The sequence below is a fragment of the Sorex fumeus genome, unplaced genomic scaffold (genome assembly GCF_029834395.1).
Source record: "Sorex fumeus unplaced genomic scaffold, SorFum_2.1 ptg000098l, whole genome shotgun sequence".
Taxonomy (NCBI): Eukaryota; Metazoa; Chordata; class Mammalia; order Eulipotyphla; family Soricidae; genus Sorex; species Sorex fumeus.
The window spans coordinates 40,729,921-40,748,702 of NW_026606155.1; the positions used below are offsets into that span (position 1 = coordinate 40,729,921).

Sequence of the window (18,782 nt, forward strand, 5' to 3'; positions counted from 1 at the left end):
AGCAGATCAATAAATCTAGTCACAAGCTGACTAAAAGCTTCCTTTATTTTTCCTATTAGGTCTTGCTTTAAATTAAACTATTCCCACTGTGAATTATTTAAGTGTATGACATGGTTATACAAAGACCACATATGACTTCATATAAAATGCTCATAAACCCAAAAAAAAAAGCAAAAATCCATTCAACATACTTCAGGAACTAGAGTATGAATGAAGCTGTAGTTAAAAAAAAAAAAACCCAAAAAACCCCTGCCCCCCCCCAATGCCCCCTTTAACCCCCCCCCCCAAACTAAACTGGGTTGGGGAGGAGGTATGTCCTGAAAAGCTTCAAAGAAATAGAAAAGTCAAGTTTATTTCCTGATTAGTGCAGGACGATTCCCAAAGCACAGTTAAGTGTCTGGTCCAGACTAGCTATTAGCGATTAAGTAGTTCTCTTTCACTGTCAAGGCATTTCCCTGAGGTAATGCCTCATTCTTAATTTTAATATTTTATCCTGTTTCTTTTAGCCCCATCCTTTCTTATCAATAAACTCTTCACAGTTCCACCATGCTGAATGCCTGATCAACTCTGGAATTTATACTTTTCAAATCTTCACAATATCAAACTTAAGAGTTGTAAAATTTTTATTCCTGTATTGGATTTATCTTTTCCACATTGCTCCTCAGAATTTACTCATTTTACTTACATATTCCAATAAATGTATTTTTTAAAACGAGTTAAGTTTCTGATTACTGAGTAGTTTCCCAAATGTGCCCTTAGTTACCAAAGGGTTAAAATTCCAATCCCATAATGCTGTAAAAAATCATTAATCTACCTTCTCAAATCTTTGTTTCTACTTTCCAGGTATCTTTTCATTGTATCAAATATCAAGCAAAACAAAAACAAATCATTTCAAAGTAAATGAATTTCTTCCCAGATCATTTGGATCATCTACTTCAAGGCTATGTATGGCAGTATTTTGAAAATGTTAACAGCTATTAATACCTTGAAGTTGAAAAACTAAGCCAGAGAAAATATATCACAAGCAACCAATCTGAATATATGAAAAATGACTTAGATATTTTTATACAAACACTAATTTTTATCATTATAAAAGGCAACATAATTTTACTTTATCTTCCTTTATAAAATTACTTTTTAACAGAGTATTCTTAGCTAATCATCCTTTAGGTTTTTCTGTACTGATAAAAAGTTATTTTTAAAAGAAAAATAGTTAAAATAATTGTTTCACAGAAACAGAAAGTCTTGTTATCAAGTTCTGATAAAAAGCTCTAATTACGGGTAGAGTCTTACCATACAATTAATTTTCTTTCACCAAAGATGGTTATTTAGGAAGTATCATATTGGTAACTCAGTTAAGCTTCTCAGTGATCTACAAAAGTGCCACAATAAGTTGAGGTAGTATGAGACTTTTCTACACTTGAAAAAGGAAAATCTCAACTTTATAAGAGATTATTTATTCTGATGGTGGTGTAAAGATATTCTGAGCCTCATCACTGATGAGAGGTGCCATTTTAACAGCAACCCCTAACTGGAACCAAAACAGACTTGAGACCACTGAGAAAAAAAAAAAGCTGAACTATATTGGTAACATATTTCCTTTGATTCTGAATTGCTATTTTAAAATTGTTATTGAAAATGCCATCTTTATTAACTGTGCACTTTCAGGAAAGGGGAATGATACTTCAATTTAAAGAAATGATACTTAAGAAACATCTGTTTAAGCTTGGAAATCTGAGTCAAATTTCTTTCAATTCAGATAAAAGCAGCTTTTTACTAGAGCAAAACGACCATCAAGAAATCTGTGGTTATCATATTAAAAATGTAAGTTTGTAAAAAGGGGTAGATAGCTCACCAGAAGAAACAACTATCTGGGGAATTTATTGATTCTTTAAAAAAAAGAGGAGCTGGATAGAATATCACTCCATTAATCTTTATTATATTGGGCTAATGATGTTTCTAAAAATGCTTCCCTGTCCACGGGAGAGTAAATGTAAATTATTACCCCTGATGCCCTGTACTGGTATGGAATAAACCTTACACAGCTTTCAAAATGTTTTTCTTTTTTGGAAGCTATCATAAAAACATTAATTATGAAAATAAAGATAATTATTTGAAACTCAAATGTTAAAAACAGTAGTAAACTGCCTGAATATGGAGGGTCTCTACCTCTTGAAGCTTTATTCCAGAGTAATTAAAAGGAATTAAAAAATTCGTTGCTTACTGATGGAAACTTGTGGCTATTTTTAAAAATAAATTGTGGCATCTCCTCCAAAGAACAAGCTTAGTGTCTATAAAAGGTCTAAGAAGAAGCAACAGCACATTATTAGTAAATACAGAAAAACCTCACAGTTGCTTTAGTAACTTTTTTTAGTAAGTACTAGTTACTAATAGTTTTATCATTTTTAGAGTGTCAGGTAATAAAGGAACAATATTTACATTCCGAAGATACTAATTCTAATTCTTCCAGGTGGAGAGAAAGAGCTATTCAAGGAATAAAACAAATGAGCTCACTACAGTAAAGAATAAATTCACTGTCAAAATGTCATACTTTCATTCAATTTTTTTCCTTTTTTGAGGTGCCTGAGATCCATCTAAGAGCCTTACATACATAAGGCATTCATTCTACCACTCAGTCAGATCCTCTCTTCATTTTTTACTGACCAGAATAATCAGACTTAGAAACCCTACTTTATGGTTAATATGTAAAATGAAAGCACATCAACTTTTATTTTAAGCCATTTTGTTACTTTAACAACCCTATTAAATACGTAAGTCCATTACATTAATATGTATTATGAATTACAACACACTTAACTTTTACTGAAGAATTTAAAACAATTCTGACAATGGGGATGGGGAAACTATATAGATAGAAATACTAATGGCATAGGTTAACACAGCATTTTGGGAAGGATTACAGGACTATTTTTAAAAAAGTACAAAATATGTATTATTCAACTGTGTTTGCAATGTCTACCAAATTTTGAATATCCCTGGAGCATTGCAAACTATAATCAAGAAAAGAAAAAAATTAGGTATATAATCTATATGGTAAAAACAAAAAACAAGTCTGGTCAAAAACGTCCATTAATCTTTAGTGTATATAACTTTAAACAATTAGTGTGTCAGAAAAAAAATAAAATGATTTGGAAGTAAAACTTAGGGCAGAAGTTTATTTTGTACTGACTGCCCTTGTAGAAAAATTCAAAGCATAAGAAAAATAAACCGTTAAATAAAAATATGTGTATAATTCCAATGTTTCTACCCCTTTCTTAGCATTGTTTTGGTGCATCAATCCTGAGAACTCTAACTTTTGATTTATAGTGATATTCCTTCAGATATAATTTCATAGAGGAAGGAATTGGAAGGGCATCAATGCCATCATAAGTTGTACAGTTACAAATAACTGTTCTGCATATGTGCTGCAGGGAAAAGGGGAAAGTCCGAATTAAAGGAGTAGATAAAAGTGGTTCAAAGAACATACAGGCACTTGGGTCCTTATAATGTTCTAGGAGCCCAGTAATATCAGGAGAATGGAAGACACAAGGATCATGTGCATCAAAGCTAAAGTTGTGATTCCACTGTTCAATTCTAGCATGAAGAGAACGACTATAGCGTCTAAAACTAACAGAGAATAAATAGTCTTCCTGTGCTGAGTCTCGAAGTAAAAAAGTACCTTCTGGTTTTCCTTCTAGTAGAGCTTCAGCTGCGTATTTATCCATAACTCCCCAATAACATGGATTGTTATTGATCTGAAGGAGGTCTGGTACAAGATAGTGAACATAATCAATTTGAGTGTGGTACTTAGGAGGTGTTTCCAACTGCAGGATTTCTTCATCTAGTTCCCATTTGGGTTTGTTTCTTTTCCTGGAGCTTGTGCAAAGTGTTATAATTTCATCATCGGAATCCATATCACTATCTTCTATACTGTTATTTGAAACTAGGTTCATCACAGAACCAGTCATAGGACCACCTCCACATGAAGCACTGTTTGTGGTTATGACACTAGGCTGAACATTGGTATGTGAGAAACAGTTTACCTCTTCCTCCATGTTTCTTCTTTGTTTTAGTTGAACATCTCTTAGTTCACTCTGAGATAAGTCTGTGCTTACCCAATCATCTGATTTGGGATTTAGAGGAGCAGTGTGTCGTTTAATAAAGTGCCACCTAAAGGCTAAATCGGATCGAGGTGGGAAAGGACACTTATCTAACATGAGTTCACTGATATGAATTTTTCTTTTAGATGGAAGCCCTGAAGAGTGCCGATTACTACAGTTCTTTATTGGAAAACATTGCCCCACAGCATCTTGAAGTTTCTGTTTAAGAGAACGGCCCAAAAATCGATGCCCACAGGAGTGATCTAAATCCAACTCAATGGATGAACAGCTGTGCTTTCGTTCTTGGCTCCTTAAGGGAACTTCTGTTTTCTCTATAGTATTCACCGTTTCACCATCTGAACAACTTTCACTCTTTTTTGACCAAGACAACTTCTTTCCACTCCACACATAACCGTCCTTTCTGTCAGCACTTCTACTCCGAGTAGTTTTAGGTCTTACATCTACATCTTTACAATTATTTTCAATGTTTTCTGCCATTTTAACAACTTATCCACAAACTCCAGTGTTACAAATACTGCTTTTTCAGTTTTTCTGGCAGGAAGTTTCTTCTGGGCACTTTCTGGATATATCTAAAAAAAAAAAAAACCAAATAAATAAAAATCATTATTTGTTCATTTATATGGTTTATATATTAAGGCCAATATATATTTTAAAAAGGCTTATTTACTACAGAAAAAAATACTAGATAGCCCAGCATCCCACCTGTGGGGGAATCCTGGCTATTGGTGAGGCCTTCCTGTGGCTTATGTGAGCATTCCCCAATGCAGTTTTGGAGCCAGCCAGTCTGGGAGGGACACCAGGACTCCAACCTGAAGCCCCTGTTAACAGATTCCGAGAGAACTGAATGGAGCCTTAACTTCATCCCCAAAACGCTGGAATACATCTACTTCTTCAACATTATACTGAAGTCACCAATATCCCCAGGTTAAGTCTACATCCTAGGGCAGATACTAGGTATAATCCATTGCTTCTAGGCAGTGAATCACTAAAAGATCTTAGGGAATGAATCATAAAAATTCACACCAGAGACTAAAAGACACAACGGGGAAGCCATGTAAAAGCCCATAAAGTCCTTAAGTGAAGGCTCTACCAGTACCTACTAGTCTATAATCTCTCAGATAAAGACTTAGGAATACCATGATGCGGATGTTTAATGAGCTCAAATAAACAGGTATAAAATAAGTATAAGTAGAGATGAGAAAACTACAATCAGAAGTGACAACTGGGGTGTGGTGGGTGAATAACTTAATGGACGGCCTAAATAGCAGAGTAACAATAGCTGAGGAAAAAAAAGAGTTCCAAGATGGGATGCAAGAAACCCCTAGAAACCAGCATGAAATGAATGAAAGTCTGAACAGGAATGAACTGCACATGAGATCTATGGAATGAGTTCAAGAGATAATGTAACAATCATCGGAGTCTGTAAGAAAAAAAGAAGGAATTATAAATCCAAGAAATTGTAGGTAATATTTTCCCAGAGTTAAGGTGTACCTCAACCCAGATTAATGAGGCTCACAGAGGGTACCAGCCAAGTTGGATCCAAATAGGAAAAACCCAACATTGTTAAACAAAATGATGAAAGTTAAAGACAGAAACAAAATACAGCAAATAGCAAGATCAAAGAAAGGTTCACCAATAAAGGAAATCCCAACAGATTTATCAAATTAGACTCTACAGGTAAGAGAAAATGAGGTGATATAATAATAAAAAAAGCGCAGAATGAAATAAACGTCTCATCAAAAATATTATTTGCAGTTAGATTATCATTCAACTTGAAGAAATGACAAAAAATTCCCTGGACAAGCAACAGCTAAGGAACCTCAGAGCCTAAAAGTCAGCTTTGCCAAGCAGCATTCAAGGAACATCTTTATTTGGTTTGTTTTTTGGGCCATACCCAGCAATACCCAGGGTTTACTGCTGGTTCTGCTTGGGGCATCGTATGGGGTGCTAGCAATTGAACCTGCATCAGCAAGGCAAGCACCCTGATCGATGTGCTATCTTTCCAGCCCCTGAAAACAAACCTGAAATTATGTTGAGGGTACAGAGACAGAATAGAGAGCAGAGTACTTACTCTGCAAGCAGCTGACCTGGTTTGATTCCCAGCACCACATATGGTTGCCTTAGTACTGCCAGAAGTGTTGCCCCCAAACTGAGCATTACTGGGTGTGGCCGAGGCCCCCTTTTCCCCCTACTTAACTTTCAATAAAATAACTTTTAGTGAAAATAAAATTATTTTTATTGTATATTTAAAGAATAAAGACAAGTTTTGAAAAGTGCTTTGGTGTCTTGCCTGTACATGTAAAATCTAAATGTAAAAATACTGTTGGATTTTCAATCTGACAGTCCTTTCAAACAATCTATTATTAATGTTTGGAATTTTATACAAACTTTGTATAAATTAGTAGAAAAGATTAAAAACAAAGGGAGGTAGCTTTAGTAGTATAGAAATAAAAGGTACTTTTGAGAATTTTTTTTTTGCAACGGTCCAGGTCAATTTTTGCAAGGCATGTGTTTTACCACTACGCCACATCCCCACCCTCAATACTTCGAAAGGTATGGACAAGTCAAAGATCCTTGTTGGTAGCAACAGAGAGGCTTCTTAAAAATAGAAAAAGGTGAAACAACCATTGAGAAAAGGTTGAACTGCTATATATTAATTTTTTTTTCCTGGAGGCAGCTACTACTCTGGAGCATACACTGTGGTATTTATTAAAAGGTAAAGGTAAAGGCCCTCCCGTTGTTCGTCGATTTGCTCGAGCGGGCCCAGTAACGTCTCCATTGGAGACTTCGTTGTTACTGTGTTTGGCATATCGAATACATCACGGAGAGCTTGCCAGGCTCTGCCGCGCGGGCGAGATACTCTCGGTAGCTTGCCGGGCTCTTCGAGAAGGGCGGAGGAATCGAACTCGGGTCGGCCATGTTGGCTGCATGCAAGGCAAACGCCCTACCGCTGTGCTATCGCTCCAGCCCGGATATCGCTCCAGTCCGGCTGGAGCGATAGCACAGTGGTAGGGCGTTTGCCTTGCAGGCAGCCAACATGGCTGACCCGAGTGGTATTTATTATTATTTTAAAATTTCCTTTTCCCTTACTGAGTAAGATGCAAATTCCTGCCTCTAAACTCTTCATGTAGAAGCAGTTAGTTTCAAATGAGGTAGGAAAATGTAAAGTGGCAAAATGAAAAAGAAAAGAAGGGTCATATAAAAAGTTAGAAAATTTGCACAAAAATGAACTTCACAAGTCTGAGGCTGAGGAGTCTTCAGCATTTCTGTGGGATTTATTTATTTGCTTTATTTCTGAGCCACACCCAGTGGTGCTCAAGGTTCACTCCTGGCAGTGCTCAGGGGATCTTATGGGGTATCCAGAATCCAGTATGGTCAGCCACACGCAAGACAGGTGCCTACATGTAGTACAATCTCTCTCTCCATTCTCTCTTAGCATTTCTGATGTAACTATTCCTGAGAGTAAACAAATTATAAACTCTTAAAATGTTATATAAACAACTATACTTCTAATCATAAAAAACCTTGCAGCTTGTGCCCTGGGAGAAAACTAAAAGGATAAACCATTCAGAGGCCCTGGCTGGTGTCGCAGCATGTGTTCCCTGGAGCACCAGTGTGGCTGTGGCAGAGCACTGCAGGGCCCAAACCAGCACAGGCGCAGTTATCTGAGTATGGAGGGAAGTGGCCTAGGAGACCTCTGAGCATGACTTGGGAGACTCCTCCACCAGTCACAAATTGTAGTTTTGCAAGATAATTTTTATTATTAATGGATTTCAACAAAATGCAGTTAAAACGAGTATTATTTCACTGCTTTAAATAACAAACACTGTCCTCCCATCGTTCATTGATTTGCTCGAGCGGGCCCAGTAACGTCTCCATTTTTTTGAGACTTGTTGTTACTGTGTTTGGCATATTGAATACGTCACGGGTAGCTTGCCAGGCTCTGCCGTGCAGGCGAGATACTCTCGGTAGCTTGCTGGGCTCTCCGAGAAGGGCTTTAAATAATTACATTGAAATATTTACATATTTAAACAACATATAGATATCAAACACTTAATTAAATATTACATTTAAATATTAAACACTTTAGAAGCTTACAATTAATCTTGTGAAACAAGTTCTACTTACAACCTAGTATGACTTTAGATATTTTTTCCGTTTTATTTTTTTGAGATTCTGTGATTTAATGATGACTTTATTTTAAAATTTTTATTTATTTATATATATATTTTTTTGTCTTTTTGGGGGTCACACCCGGCAATGCTTAAGGGTTTACTCCTGACTCTGCCCTCAGGAATTACTCCTGGCAGTGCTTGGGGAACCATATGGGATACCAGAAATTGGACCCAGATTGGCTGCGTGCAAGGCAAATGCCCTACCTGTTGCACTATAGCTCTGGCTCCTTAATGGCAACTCTGGATTTAAAATTGCCTCTATGCCTTAATATGTTTTACATGAACAGTTATGATTTACGGAAGCTATGTAGAAGACATCATAGGTAAAACACCTGTTTTTATTTCTACCTCAGTCTTTGGTAAAGGTGTAACCTTGGACAATTCACAACTTTCTGAGACCTGGGTTTTTTTTAAATGAGTAAACAGTGATTGATTTTGTCTTGCTATGGTAAGGATCTGTAGTCAACCTAACAACATAAAAATCAACTACTGTTTCCTCTAGAGGAACTGGGTAATGGAGTATGTTGATTTTTGATGTATCCCTTTTTATACCTCAGAAGTCTGTACATTAGCAAGCATTATTTATCCTGCAAATAGTTTGGTAAGTTCAAAATACTTTCAAAGATACAAAAATCTCCATATATCTCCATATTAGGCTTTTCTTATATTTTTATTACTAATCTGTTACTCAGCTTTATTTTTCACAGGATTATGTCAAGCACCTATTTTACTGAAGACATTTAAAAAAGCCCTCCATAATACTGAAAAAAATTGATACTCTAAGGTTATGATAATACCTTTTCTTGGAGGGTTGTTTTATTTTTTTTTGGGCCACACCGGGCAGTGATCAAGACTTACTCCTAGCTCTGTACTCAGAGATCACTCTGGGTTGTGCTCAGGGAATACGCAGAAGCACTGAAGCACCAAAGGCAAGCGACTTAATCCCTGTACTATCTTTCTAGTACTGATACTGTTATTTTTAGTTAATACTACCATCAGTACTCCAGTAATACACATTCATGTTTTTTCACCCTAAGGCCCTTGAGACATTGCTTTAGGACAGTATTATGAATTAACCTTCTAGAGCAAAGCTAAGTAACCTTTACAGCAATTGAATCTGCAAGATTGGCTTTATTTTCTGAGTTATATTCAGCTACTCAATTCTATATGACGTGCTGTGTTAATGATAAATAAATTCATTTGGAAATTTGACTGCCATATCAGTGATAGCCAACCTGTTCAGTTACTTTTTTGAAAGTAAGCTATCGCAAATAATCAATTTTGTTAACAAATATAATTTATTAATATTCATTTAATAACTGCACTATCATACTCTACATATTCTTTGAGTATCTTCCTCAACAAAGTTCACTGAAGACATTAAAATTTCCAGGTATTTTTCTCAATGAGGAATGAAATTGTGAAACTATACTAATGAAAGCATGAATTTGTCTTCTTAAATTGGAAAATTTTCACTTATTTAAATCAACTTCAGTTTAGATGAAATCACTGAAAGCATGCCCAAAGTAGCTGAGACATTAGTAACAATTAGTATTATACGGCTGGATCTAAGAAAACCTGTTATCAGAAAAAGTAGAGAACCACAGTCAAGGTCGCACAAGGAGTAGTTGTTGAAGTCAAAACGAAAATCTAGGGCAGTTCTGTTACTATGTTCAAGCTCTTTTCATAAATGTTAATTTTGTAAAGAAAAACCTATGAATCAACTAGCTTCATTACTCAGGGATTAGAGTCACGTGGCATTATAGATATTATAGTTAAGACAGAACAAAGCCATAACTCTATTCTCAATATGCAGATTCTTACGCAGGGCTCTGAATTGTACTTGTCTCATCATGATTTGTTCATTATATACTTGTTTTTGGGCCACACCCGGTGGTGCTCAAGGCTTACTCTTAGCTCTGCGCTCACGGATCACTCCAGACAGCGCTCCGGGGACCAAACTGGGTGCTGGAGATCAAAACCCAATCGGCAGTGGGAAAGCTCCTTACCTGCTATCTCTAGTCAAATTCCCTACTCGCTGTACTAGCTCTAGTGCATTATTTGTTCATTTTAGAAAGAGTATTACTAGAATTCATCTTGAACCCTACCGTGCATTCAATGACAGTTACTTGGATTAAAAAATTTTTTTTAATCAGTCCATCAGAAAAAAAAAAAGAATAAACCCAAACCCAAGTGATTGCAAAATAAAAAAGCAACGAGAACCAACTCAGGGATCTTTTGCTCTTGTAGGAAATCAACTGTAGGCTGCCACAAGTCCTAAATTTGTTCTAAATCACTCACCCTCTTCATGCACTAGACTCCTGCGGCTAATGCAAGCCTATTAGGAGGCCCCGGCCTTCAAAAAGCCACCCTCCCCCCCCACATCCGAACACCACCGGTTGGTCCAGCCATGCGTTTGCGACTTTGCACAACAGTAAAGGAAACTGAAAAATGACCACACGATCTCTACCACGGGAAAACGTGCGCCGTGTGTCACACCGAGTCCGATGGAGACGAGAAGGGAGGGAACCACAAATATCCCGGGGGGGAGATTCTCATCAGAGGCAGGTCTCGCAATATGGAGAATGAATTGAAATGGCCAAGACTAATAATATGAGCACAGGGAACAGTCAACCACACGCAGCTCTTCTTTTCGATCCAATTCTGGGGGGTGGGGGTGGGGTAGTGTGTGTGTGTGTGTGTGTGTGTGTGTGTGTGTGTGTGTGTACCTGCAAGCCCAAGTGTTTTTCCTCTTTAGGGACATATGTACAGTACGAACAGCAGGCGTGAAGGTACCACGCCATTTCCTCCAGGGACAGCACACTGCGAGGAAGAATCGCCTCTTTTGTCTCTACAGAAATACCAAGAGGGCCAAGGATGCTCTCCTTCTCTAGAGAAGAGGACCCCCCCCCCCCCCCCCCAACACACACACACTCCCATCCCCAAATCTCCTTTCTCTCTCCGGGCTCCGAGGGAGGGGGCTGGACCCTTCTAGGGACCCGGATGTGATCGCCAGGGAGAAAAGTCTGGAAGGGAAGAGCAGACCCCTTCTTTCATCGGCAAGGCCCGGCAGCCATCCCCCGTCCCCCGTCCCCCTACTCACCTCCCGGAGCTCAATTTCACTGGGGCCGTCCGAGTAACTGCCGCCATCACCACCGCCATCACTTCCTTGTGCTTCGCCGAGGAGAAGGGAGGCCCCCGGCAGTCCGGCACCTCACGTGAACCCGAGAAAGCCGATGTCTTTCCGCATGCCCCCACCCCTTGGCGCTGGGTTTCCGTCTGGGACGTCTCCGTCACCGCCTCCACCTGCTCCCCAGGCGCCGCCACCACTTCCGTATTAGGCTCTCTTTCTCTCTTTTTTTTTTTTCCTCCCCCCCTTTCTTCCTCCCTCAGAAACCGGCTTTTTTCCATCAGCTGCCGGCGCGCTTCTGACGCCACCACTCGGCGACCTCCGGTCTGGAGCCGCGCGGGCCGTGGGCGGGCCGGCGCAGGCGCACTGTGGCCCGCGTCCCCGAGCGCGGGAAGCTGCGAGGCGCCGGCGCCAGGTGATCGCTTCTTCCGCAGCCGCTGTAGTTGGGTCGTCGTCGCTGTGAGGAGTTTTCCGTCTCGCCGCCCGTGCCTGCGCCGCCCCGCGAGAAACTAGTCTTATTTCCGGCTCAGGGTCTGACAGGTCTTGCTGTCTCTTGCAGGTGTCATTCGGGTAGGGGGCGAGAAGCTGTGGAAAGCGTCCCTAGCCCAACGCTAACTTCCCTGCTTCCTCTGCAGCTCCCGCTTCCTTCTTGACAATAACACGCACAGTACAAGATGCCTGCCACGCAGAAGCCGATGAGGTACGGCCATACTGAGGGACACACGGATGTCTGTTTTGATGAATCCGGGAGGTAAGTTCTTGGAGAAACGGAAAGAGCTATTTCGTGTCCATAGCGTGTCTGTATCGGATCATTTACTCTTCCGTGTCACAGAAGCAGCTTTTCCACAACGGTTCGCCCCGTCGAGAAATAGGTCACATCGGAAGTGCCACTTATCCAAAAGGAGACGGGGGGGGGGGGGGGGGGAGGGAGGGGAGAGAGAGAGGGAGGGAGAGAGGGAGAGAGAGCGCGAGCGCCTTCCAGAGGGGTAGGCGGGATGGGGAGGGTGTATAAGAAGGGAAACTGGGGACACTGGCAGTGGGAAATGTACACTGGTGGAGGGACGAGTGGTTGGAACATGTGACTGAAACCCAGTCATGAACAACTTTGTAACTGCGTATCTCACTGTGATTCAATTTTAAAAAAAAAGATGCATGATATAATTTTCATCTTAAAAAATTAACATGCCTAACCTGTCAGTGTCTGTATTGCAAACCATAATGCCCAAAAGTAGAGAGAAATTATGGGAATATTGTCTGCTTTGGAGGCAGGGGGAGTGTGGGAAAGTGGGGGTAAACCGGGGATATTGGTGGTGGGGAATGTGCACTGGTGGAGGGATAGGTGTTTGATCATTGTGTGATTGTAACCCAAACATGAAAGCTTGTAACTATCTTACAGTGATTCAATAAAATTTTTTTTAAAACTTATCATGTCCCTCCAAAAAAGTGGCACATATATTTTCCTTCTCTCATTGAATTGTACTGGGACTATAGTTCTAGTGTATCAAAGAACCTTCAATTCTACCTCTTGCCCTAGGTGCTCTCTTCCCCCCTGCGCCCTCACTCCCCATTTCTGTCTCATATTCCTTGTTTTCAGGTTCCTAGCTAATTGGTTGTCAAATTCAGGGGCTGCTTCTGTTTTCTATTTTATCTTCTCTTGATTCTCTTTGATCCTGTTTTCTTTGTTGTGATATTTTTAACAGCTTTTTTTTCTCTCTTTCTTTTGCTTGATTCCTAAGTGACATGTTTCCGAGTCAATTCAGGTCCTGTTATTTTCTAAGCCCCATCTCTGTGCAACACTGTTTGATAGTAGGGCTTACATGGTCACTGCACTGTTGGTTCATTACTTAACAAGCTTTGTATTCTGCTGGAGGCAAGAGATACAACAATACAGAGAAGCACAAGCTTTTCTTTAATCATCTTTGGATTGACAAATTACTTACCACAAAAGTAAAATATACATTTAGAAATACTTAAATGATTGGCAGCCTGTCATAAGCATATTTGAGGAAAAGTCAATCTTAAATTTAAGGAGGCAGATAAGCTTTCTTTGTGGAAGTTTATTTTGTGGGGTTTTGGGGCCTCATGCCCTGGTACTAGTTTAGTGCTCAGGGGTTGCTCCAGGCAGTGCTCCAGGGACCATATGGTACTGGGGAGAAAACCAGGATTGGTTGTATGGGAAGTAAACACTTAATCCCTCTGCTATTTCTCTGACCTTGGGAGTGCTTTTTGAGATAAGGGTTAAAGATTGAGTTGGAATTAAAAAGTGTAAAGGTTTCTTTAACCAGTCATCTGTTCTCGGGCACTCAGGTTTTTTCCAGATTCTGGCTATTGTAAAGAGTGCTGCAATGAACAAACAAGTGCAGATGTCACTTCGACTATACAGTTTTGCCTCTCTGGGATATATTCCCAGGAGTGGTATTGCTGGGTCGAATGGGAGCTCAATTTCTAATTTTTTGAGAATCGTCCATACTGTTTTCCAAAAGGGCTGAACCAGTCGACATTCCCACCAACAGTGAAGGAGTGTCCCTTTCTTGCCACATCTGTGCCAGCATCGGTTGCTTTTGTTCTTATGGAGATGGGCCAGTCTCTGTGGTGTGAAGTGATATCTCATTGTGGTTTTGATCTGCATCTCCCTGATGATTAATGATGTGGAGCATTTTCTCATGTGCCTTTTTGCCATTCGAATTTCTTCTTTGTGAAAATTTCTATTCATTTCATCTCCCCATTTTTTGATGGGGTTGAATGTTTTCTTTTTGTGGAGTTCAACCAGTACTTTGTATATCCTTGGAATTAACCCCTTATCAGATGTGTAGTTGGCGAATATCCTTTCCCATTCTGTAGACTGTCTTTGTATTTTGGTCACTGTTTCTTTTGAGGTGCAGAAACTTCTTAGTTTAAGATAGTCCCATTTGTCTATCTCTGTTTTCACTTGCTTGGCCAGTGGTGTGACATCTTTGAAGATACCATTAGCTTCTTTGTCATGGAGGGTTTTGCCAACTTTTTCCTCAATGGTACCTTATAGATTCCAGTCTGATGTTGAGGTCTTTAATCCACTTAGATCTTACTTTTGTACATGGAATTAGGCAGAGATCTGAGCCCATTTTTTTGCATGTAGCCGTCCAGTTTTGCCAGCATAATTTGTTAAAGAGGCTTCCCCTGCTCCACTTCACTTTTCTTGCCCCTTATCGAAGATTAGATGCTTGGGGGGAGATGTCAGTATATTCAACCCTGTTCCATTGGTCTACAGCTCTGCCTTTGTTCCAGTACCATGCTGTTTTAATTATTACTGCCTTGGAGTAGAGTTTGAAGTTAGGGAGGTTGATTCCTTCCATTTTCTTTTCCCAAGAATTGCTTTAGCTATTACTGGGGGCTTATTGTTCCATATAAATTTCAGGAGTGTTTGCTCCACTTCTTTGAAGAATGACATGGGTATCCTAATAGGGATTGCGTTGAATTTATACAGTGCTTTGGGAAGTATTGCCATTTTGACAATGTTAATTCTCCCGATCCATGAACAGGGGATATTTTTCCATTTCCTTGTATCCTCTTTTATTTCCTGAAGTAGCGTTTTGTAGTTTTCTTTGTACAGGTCCTTTACTTCCTTAGTTAAGGTGATTCCTAGGTACTTGATTTTCTGGGGCACAATTGTAAATGGGATTGTTTTCTTCATGTCACTTTCTTCTCTTTCACTATTTGCATATAGGAAAGCCATGGACTTTTGGATATTGATTTTATAGCCTGCAACTTTCCTATACAAGCCTATTGTTTCTAGAAGTTTCTTGGTAGAGGTTTTAGGATTCTCTAAGTATAGTATCATATCATCTGGAATAGTGAGAGCTTGCTTTCTTCCTTTCCTACCTGGATGCCCCTAATATCTTCTTCTTGCCTAATCACTATTGCAAGTACTTCCAGTACTATATTGAACAGCAGTGGAGAGAGTGGACATCCTTGTCTCGTCCCTGATCTTAGAGGAAAGGCTCTCAGTTTTTCGCCATTGAGGGCGATGTTTGCTGTAGACTTGTGGTACATGGCTTTAACTATATTGAGGAAAGTCCCATCTATCCCCATTTTGGCTAGGGTTTTCATCATAAATGGGTGCTGGATCTTGCCAAATGCTTTCTCTGCATCTATTGATATGATCAACTTTGGTTCATTTACACAGTGGAGTACTATGTAGCTGTTAGAAAAGAGGAAGTCACGAAATTTACATACAAGTGGTACTACATGGAAAGTATCTTGTTAAGGAAAATGACTCAGAAAGAAAGGGATAGACATAGAAAGATTGCATTCATCTGGGGAACATAAAGTAACAAAATAGGAGACTAACACCCAAGAATGGCCGAGATTAGTACCAGGAATTTTACTCCGTGGCTTGGAGGCCAACCACACATGCTAGGGGAAAAGGGAGCTCAGATAAAGAAGGGAACACCAAATAAAGGTGTTGGGAGGATCCTCCCAGGATGGGAGAAGCATGCGGAAAGTAGACTATAGACTAAACATGATTGTCACCCATTGCCTCTTTTGCAAACCACAACACCCAATGAGAGAGAGAGAACAAAAGGAATGCCCTGCCACAAAGGCAGGGTGGGATGGGGAGAATGTGGGGTGGGAGGGATACTGGGATCCGTGGTGGTGGAAAATGGACACTGGTGGAGGGATGGGTACTTGATTATTATATAACTGAAACCCAAGCACAGAAATTTGTAAGTCTGCAACTATACCTCATGATGTCTCACTATTAAAAATTTTTTTATTTAAAAAAAAAGTGTAAAGGGTTGGCTTTGAGGATTGCTTTAACTAATGCTTCCTAGAATTTAGGATTGAGATCCTGATTAGAGATCTAAATATGGAAGTGGTTATTATATATATGGATAAATAACTCGTACAGAATTATGCGAAAGGTACAGGAATATCTGGTAAACAGTTTGTATTCTCCAAAAGACTTTTACAACATGCAGTTCTTAAGGCAGCATTCTCCTTACAAGTAAAAGCGATTTCTCATCAAGAAATCTTCTGCTTCATAGAATAGGCAAAGAAAGCATGGCTTCTTCTCTTAATGCCTTTTATCTTTCCTGTCTTATTTCCCATCTCTTTCACTTCTTGAAGATCTTTTGCCTCCTCTCTGAAATAGACCTCTTTCTGTCAGATTGGGAATTCTTGTCCTCTGGTCTTTTTATATTTCTTTAACTACCACCTTGTGAAGATTTGTGACTTTCTAGTCCTAACTTACCCCTTCTTTTCCACTCAATACCCCTTCTGTGCTTTCTGTCTCTATTATGTCCCTGGGCCCCACTCTGGCTTCAACTCTCACCATTACTATTGCTGTTGCAGCTACTATCCCTGGCTGCCACTTGTATGGTAACTGCTACAGGATCTTTTCAACTACACTACTACCAGTGCTGGAACTGCTTCCACTACTGGTTGAACTACTACTAGACCTCCGCTTCGACTTTATAGATGACATTTAATGCCATAAGCGTGAATGAAACCACATAAGAAAGGCATGAATGTAGTTAAGAGGTTCAAAGGATGGGGGGATAACTTAAAGGGATGAGGCACATGCCTTGTATATATGAGAACCTCAGTTCAATGTTTGACTCTGTGTTCCTCCCCAAAATTGTTTGGTATTTCCCTGCTGACTCCCAGCTCCTGACAACACTGGAGTTCCTACTTCCCCCTACAAAATTCAAAGGGGTCTGCAGTGATAGTACAATGGATAGGGTACTTGCTTTGCATGTGGCCAACCCAGGTTTGATTCCTGGTATCCCGTTTGGCCCCTGAACACTGCCAGGAGTATTTCCTGAATGCATCTCTGGGTATGGGCCCAAAACAAAACAACCAAAAAAAAAATAAATAAAATTCAAAAGCAAGAGACAAGTGTTGTACCTAGAACCAACTTGAAGTTTGCATTTTAACTAGAAGGAAATAGTGAACCAGGTCAAGTGCTGCTGGTGGGGCAAGTCCAAGACTGAGAACTTACAAGTAGATTTAGTGATGTGGTAGTGGGTGATCTTGAACTTTTTTATGAAGTCATAGGAATAAAAACCTCATTACAGTAAATTCAGGCAAAGGGAGGTATTGGAGTTAGAATGACACCCAACGATTGAGGGTAATTGGCTAGGAGTCAGGATCAGAAAAAAAAATTAAAAAAACCAAACTATTTAAACACCATAGTTTACAAAGTTGTTCATAATGCAGTTGTTTGGGGCATTTGATGTTCCACCACCGGTGTGACTTTCCCTCCACCATTGTCCCCAGTCTCCCTGCCTCACATGAAGTCTGCCTTCTTAGTAAGCACAAAATTTATATTGCTTGTTAGAACAAAATGACTAATAGAATTATCAAAAAGTACTTCAGTAAAAGAAGTGTTGTGAAAATTGTTTTATCTCACAGTGGGGTCGTTAAAGTCGTTAGTTTCAAACTAGTTTGTTGCTTGTCGAGCCTTCTGTATTACTGGCTTTGTTTGTTGAGCTTAGTTGACTTTTTGCTACTTTCCCATCTAATTTATGATGTGCTCCTTCCTACTGGGATGTCACTATTGTGGAATTTGGAGGTGGCATGTGGTCCTGAACACTCCAGGAACTCCAGGACCTGCAGAACTGGGCTGATGAGTATATATTTGGTTTTAGTGACTTGGCTTGCATCTCTTCTGAGATAAGTTGTGAAGCTGTAAAACTGGGTCATTTGTTTTTATGGTGGAAGCTGTAGGATGTGGATGTGTCTGCTGGGGCTTCCTCAGATGGGGAGTGAAGGTGGGGGTGCAGGAAGTCTGCCTGCAGCCACTCAGAAGACCCCAGAGTTCTTAGCCTGAAAACCAGTGTACCTGAAAGTTTCATCAGGTAGGCATCTCTACAGAGATTAGTTGTGAAGCAGTGAAGTTGGACTTTTGCATGACTGTGGCTTATGGGGTGTAGATGTGGCTGTTGGGGCTTCAGCAGGGATTTTGCTTGGCACCCTCTGGAAGGCACTCCAGAGTTTTAGCAGCTTGGCTTGCATCTCTTCCAAACCTAGTAGTGAAGCTGTGAACCTGGGTGTTTACCTGGGGGTGTCTGTGGGACTTGGGTAGAAAGATTTTTTTTTTAAGATGAGAGAGGTTATATATGTCACAAGCAGCAATGATAAAATAGGAATACGATAATGTTACAGTTAAAAGGGAGATTTTTCTAGTAATGTCTCTGAGTAGGTGAAAAGGGGACTAAATTGTAGTATATAAAGCAGAGAGATTGGTCAAAGATAGGAACATAATCAAACTCAGAATTACCAAAAAAACATACTCAGAGTTGGGGAGAAATGTGTACAATTTCTATATTTTGCTTCTTTTCTGAGTGAACGAGGAAGTAGACATTAGTTGAGAGT

General features: G+C 39.8%; 2 protein-coding genes across 2 annotated transcripts in view; one reads left to right on the forward strand and one right to left on the reverse strand.

The window, feature by feature from the left end:
• Positions 1–281: 281 nt before the first annotated feature.
• Positions 282–11,667, reverse strand: SOCS4 (suppressor of cytokine signaling 4). Its single transcript, XM_056133146.1, has 2 exons — positions 11,400–11,667; positions 282–4,690 (listed from the first exon to the last, which is right to left on the reverse strand). Exon 2 carries the CDS (start codon positions 4,596–4,598, stop codon positions 3,276–3,278), a length of 1,323 nt encoding a protein of 440 aa, XP_055989121.1. The 5' UTR covers positions 4,599–4,690; positions 11,400–11,667; the 3' UTR covers positions 282–3,275.
• A 429-nt stretch (positions 11,668–12,096) lies between these two features.
• Positions 12,097–18,782, forward strand: part of WDHD1 (WD repeat and HMG-box DNA binding protein 1) — a 69,311-nt gene continuing 62,625 nt past the window's right edge. The window contains exon 1 of the mRNA XM_056133863.1: positions 12,097–12,177. Within this exon, the coding sequence (XP_055989838.1) occupies positions 12,101–12,177 (77 nt within the window). The 5' untranslated portion in view covers positions 12,097–12,100. The remainder of the gene's footprint in view (positions 12,178–18,782) is intronic.

Bases quoted from the DNA above. Each gene is read 5' to 3' on its own strand.
- SOCS4 (XM_056133146.1), bottom strand. From the start codon at position 4,598: ATGGCAGAAAACATTGAAAATAATTGTAAAGATGTAGATGTAAGACCT.